General features: G+C 47.8%; 1 protein-coding gene across 1 annotated transcript; it reads left to right on the forward strand.

The window, feature by feature from the left end:
* Nucleotides 1-3,479: 3,479 nt before the first annotated feature.
* On the forward strand, nt 3,480-4,823 carry LOC137834081 (uncharacterized). The gene is made up of 2 exons (XM_068642147.1): nt 3,480-3,788; nt 4,113-4,823. Exons 1-2 carry the CDS (start codon nt 3,480-3,482, stop codon nt 4,821-4,823), a joined length of 1,020 nt encoding a protein of 339 aa, XP_068498248.1.
* Nucleotides 4,824-5,237: the final 414 nt, after the last annotated feature.

The following is a 5,237-nucleotide window of genomic DNA, read 5'->3' on the forward strand; positions in this document are numbered from 1 at the left end:
TGGACAAACTACAAGGACTTCTAAAAAAAATCTAAGTGTAGAAGAATATTGGCAAAAGATGGTAATATATATAATAAGGGCACAGATTAACGAAGACAACCATTCCACCATATCTAGGTTTTTAAGTGGTCTCAAACTTGATATAAGAAACAAAGTTGAACTTTTACCTTATAAAGATTTAAATGACTTGATTCAACTTAGCATTAAAGTTGAAAAACAAATTTTGAGAAAACAATAAAGTCAAAAACTAAGTTCATACTCTGTATCTTATGATAAGGAAAAGGTCCAAAGAGGGGAAGAGCATATAAAAGAAACATCTCTAGAACCTTCCCAAAACCTACCCAAATACAGGCATATCTCACACACTCAAGCTAGAGAAATTTGAAGTTTTAAATGTCTTGATAATGGTCATTTAGCATCTCAATGTCCCAATGAAAGATCTTGGATGTTAAGGGACAAAGATGACAATAGTAGTCAAGAAAAAGAAACTAGTGAGAGTGAGAAAAATATAAAAATAGAAAATCAATTCTTAAGGACCAATTTCAGGTGTGGGAGAAGAGTGTTCCTTCCCATAAGGTTATTCAGAAAGAAGAAAAATTTGAAAATAAATTTGAAAATATAATTCTATCTGAACAACCTTCAGACCTCCTTGTTTGTAAAGGAACACTTGCATGCACTGCCACACTTGCTGACATTTTTGAGCTACCTCCTCAAGAGAAAAAGTTTTTAAAAGAATTTCATGATATATTCCCTAAGGAAAACCTCATTGAACTTTCACCTTTTAGAGGTATAGAACATCAAATAGATTTAGTTCTAGGGGCTAGTATATCAAATAGACCAACTTATGGAACTAATCATGACGGTACTAAGGAGATAGAATCACAATTTCAGGAATTGTTGGAAAAGGGCTGGATTCGTAAGAGTCTAAGTCCTTGTGCTGTACCTATTTTTTTGGTGCCAAAGAAAGATGGCAAATGGAGAATGTGTTATGATTGTAGAGCCATCAGTAATGTCACAATCAAATATAGGCATCCAATTCTTAAACTTGATAATATGCTTGATGAATTGCATGAGTCCACTATATTTTTCAAAATTGATCTTAAAAGTGGATATCACAAAATAAGAATCAAAGAAGGTGATGAGTTGAAAACTACTTTTAAGACCAAATTTGGACTATATGAGTGGTTAGTGAAACCTTTTGGATTCACTAATGCACCTAGAACTTTCATGAGGCTTATGCATCATGTCCTTAGGAATTGCATAGGTAAATATGTAGTAGTTTATTTTGACTATATGCTAAGATATCACCAACAAGTGAAGGTCAAGTTGTCTATAGGCATCTACAAAGATAAAATTTTATGTGATGTCGTGCCTAAAGAAACTTGTCATGCCTTATTGAGACGACCATTGCAAATTGCTAAAAACTCCATGCTAAAAACTCCACGCCCAGGAGTAACTCCCTTTTCGTTGTAACTTAACTTAACAATTGTAGTAACCTGTATATATTCCCTTTATGAAATCTACTTCATTCTTAACTTGGCCCTTTTTCGTTGTTAACAACGCTTTAGGTCCTTCATGACTTAGGTAGCATATTTCTTTACCGCTCGCTTGACCTTATGCTTCGTCGTCTTAGGGTAGTAGCAATGCTCCATTCAAATTCCTTCTTCGCCCCATCCTTGGCCAAACAAAGGTAAGGGAAGTGTCGTTCTCAACCTTGGCTCATAGGTCAAGGGAGATCTTTAACTAGGTACCGTGCCACTCTCAACCCTGTATTACAAGACAAGGGTGACCTTTGATTGGGAACCATACTATTCTCGACCTTGCTTTATGATCCTGCCGACAACTCGAGAGTGGAGGAATCGCTTACGCGACTGTGTTATCTGCAATATCACCCTCAGAACCTTCTCTAGGATCTCCAAACGCGACCTGCAAAACACACAGACGGCGCCTCTAGCGGTCGTTTGCACTCCGACGATCAAGTTAGGTCACAGAACCACCAATAATCAAAACTGTGTAGTAATGTGTGTATAAAACAGTGTGTGTGTATTTCTCTCTGATTCTCCTTTTATCCCTCCTCCTGTATCTGCGCCTAACAGAATTCCGTTATGCCTCTCTGGCATGTGTCAGGATCCTGTTGCGCTTTTCTGTGGCAACGTACCTCCAGAATCAGTAAAACGTGAGTGTCTGCGCGTGTCTGCGCTTGTCTGTACCTTTAACGGTACGGAGTGCACCTTTGTCTGGACCGCGCCCCTCTCAGATGATGACACGAGGAGGCATGCAGCTAACCACACACGTGCCACTACTTGAGGGGCTCTAGCGCTTCTCTCTGTGTGCCTAAGTTATTCCCTTGCGGAGTAACTTAGCGCATTCCTTTTATCTGGGTAAATCGCATACTCTCAGGAGAACGCCAGGTGTGGCTGGTCTAGGCACACTCACCAGGCATTGCTCTCTGGTGTTGACGATTTCCCCTTCACGATGTCATGCACGTAATGGGTTGAGGGAGTAACCAATCACTGACCGGTTTGCTAGCTCCCTCAGGCCACTCTCATGCACGATTCTCTAAGATATGTTCATGCGAGGTCCGTGCGTAACGCTCTCGCTGGGAACCTCAGTCCCAGCTTAACTGCGTGTAACATGAAACCCCGATGACCATGCACTCGATGACTGATCAGTGCCCTATTGCTTCTCGCGTTCTCCCCCAGGTGTTCATCTGAGAACTGATCTGTCGGTGACCGCTTGGTTACTGACCACCGATCACCGTTCTGGGTGATCTGTCCCTTGACTTCTCTGCCGACTGATCTGTCGGTGGCCACTTGGCTACTGACCACCGATCACCGTTCTAGGTGATCTGCTCCCTGATCTCTCTGTCACCCGGTCCACGTGTCACCCCACGAGTGGCCCACGTGATCATCTTCTGCTGATGTCATCAACTACCGATGACCGACCGGATCACAAGCCCCTCAGTCTCGAGCTGTGAACTCGTTCTCAGCGAAGAGACTAAGTGATCGCGCCCTCGGTCCACGTGGCAAGTGGGCCACATCATGTGCCACCTCACGTGCTGCCCTTTAACGTTACGACTACCTCCCTTAATCTCGCGACACGTGGGCGCATCAACGGTCAGCGTGGAGTGTTGCTAGCGCTTCCCCTCTTTTCAAATAGGCGCGCGCCTTTACTGTTTCTTCATCCTCTTCAATCAACTCCCAGACTCTCTGCGAATCCCCTCTCTGCGCTTCCACCTTTCTTCCAGCTTTCTACCTTCAGAACGCGAGCTATGTGGGCTGTTCCTGGGGGCCAAGTACAACTCTGCCCTTCTCATCAAACATGAGTTTGATGTGTTGGCCTTGAAAAAATACATAGGTAGGCTCTTCTTCTTTCACCTCTTAGGATACTTGCACATTCTCATGCATGCTTGCACACATTTTGACTCACTTGCATAACTATGCCATCTAACTCTTCTTTTTCCCTTCGATGTAGATACGATGTCAGGGAAGGAAAGGAGGAAAGCTTTGCTGGAGCTTGCCAGACTCCAGGGGGCCAAAGGGACTGGCTCCTCTTCTTCCACCACCGAGCCCATCGCAGCCCCTCCTCTCTCGGTCGCGCCAGCTGAAGGCCCCGAGCCAGGAAGGAAAAGAAGGAAGCTGGTGAAGGCCTTTCCTTCATCTGCTGCTGCTGCCGCTGCTCCTGCCCCTTCAACTGAAGAGGAGAGCTCTGGCTCTCCTCTCGTTCACCGCAAGAGGAAGCTTCCAGCTGTTGGGGGGGCCTCATCTCTTCAGCCTGGGGAGATTGAGGTAGTGGAGGTAGAGGAAGGTTCACCCTCGCCCCCCTCTATTCAACCTGCCCCAGTGCCTACGTGCTTTCCCTCTCCCCAACAACTGCCATCCCCAACTCCCCGATCGCCTTCTCCTTTCCCAGCAGGCCAACCACTTGGTCAATCCACTCCACCCGCTGGGGGCGATTCTGTTCGCTCGGGGGATCTCTCGGGACCTTTCGTGTCGCCACCACCACTGCCAACCCCCGCCGCCACCGCTGAAGGTGGGGGGGCCAACTCTTGACCAAGCGGCTCTGGAGCAACCAATGAGAACTTCAGCCGAGTCATCGCTCTGGTTCGACAGCTCATTCGCAGCCGGGAGCTCATCGAGTGGAACGGGGAGGAGGTGGACATGCACCTGGCGAAGCAGATAGTGCTTTCCCTGGAGTTCTCCACCCAGCACCGCAAGCAGCTAATCATGGAGAAAAGGATCAAGGAGCTTGAGCATGACAAGGAGTCACTGCAAAGTGACTTCGAGGCTGCCCAAGGATCCGTAGAGCTGATGAGGGGTATGGTGGAGAAAGCCAGGGGAGAGTACCTAGCGCAGGTCCAAGAGACCATCAAGACTGAGATCTTGATGGGGCAAGCCATCAATGCCTTGGACTGCGAGCTGCGGGGCAAGGTGACCCACCTGGAGGCCGAGACTTCCTCCTTACGCAAACTGAACTCACAACTGGCGGGGGATCTCGAGTCTGCCAGGGAAACGGCCACTACTGGGGAGAAGAAGCTTGAGGAGGTGGTGAGCAAGCTGTCTGAGGCAAAGGGCCAATTGGAAGAAGCTGCTTCTTCCATTGCTTCCCTTACCGCCGAGAAGAATGCTGCAGAGGCCTCCAAGCAAAAGCTCGAAGTGGAGAAAGCTGACCTTATGGGCGTGGGCGCTGAAGCCCTGGCCGATGGGTTCGAGCTGGCCCTCGAGCAGATCAAATGCGTTCTTCCAGATCTGGACCTCTCCCAGTTCAGCATTGTACCGCCCTGGTGGTCGGGTGTGATGACGTGGCATCCTATTACAGTGTAGGCGTGTTGATAAGGTGCCAGGTTGACAGTTGGGAAGGAAGTTGGGAGGCATGTGTAGTCGCCGATAGTTAAGTTGGCGTGTTCCGATCTCCAGCTTACCAGAATAGGCGATCGCCAGGTTGGGGACGAAGTCGCCAGATGCAGACTCAGGCGACCAGGCAGTCGGAGATCGCCAAAACAAGCACATCGCCGAAGTTAAAGGAGAAGCAGATTATGAAGGCGGCCGGCGAGACCACAGGGAAGGTGTATGAAGGCCCTACCTCGCCAGTTTCAGTAGAGATCGCACTCCTGAGTTAGCTATGCACTGGGCAGTACCATGCATAGGTAACTTAGCCAAAATGAGAGTAGAAGCAGCGCCAAGTCAGGGAGCCTCCAGATGATGGCACGTGTACAGTCGGATGCAAGCCACGTGTCC

The sequence above is a fragment of the Phaseolus vulgaris genome, chromosome 5 (assembly GCF_000499845.2).
Source record: "Phaseolus vulgaris cultivar G19833 chromosome 5, P. vulgaris v2.0, whole genome shotgun sequence".
Lineage (NCBI taxonomy): Eukaryota > Viridiplantae > Streptophyta > Magnoliopsida > Fabales > Fabaceae > Phaseolus > Phaseolus vulgaris.

Excerpts from the sequence above, each read along its gene's own strand:
- LOC137834081 (XM_068642147.1), top strand. The coding sequence starts at position 3,480 with ATGTCAGGGAAGGAAAGGAGGAAAGCTTTGCTGGAGCTTGCCAGACTC. Across the intron at positions 3,789-4,112 it reads TTCAGCCTGGGGAGATTGAG|CTCATTCGCAGCCGGGAGCT; the intron begins GTAGTGGAGGTA and ends CTGGTTCGACAG.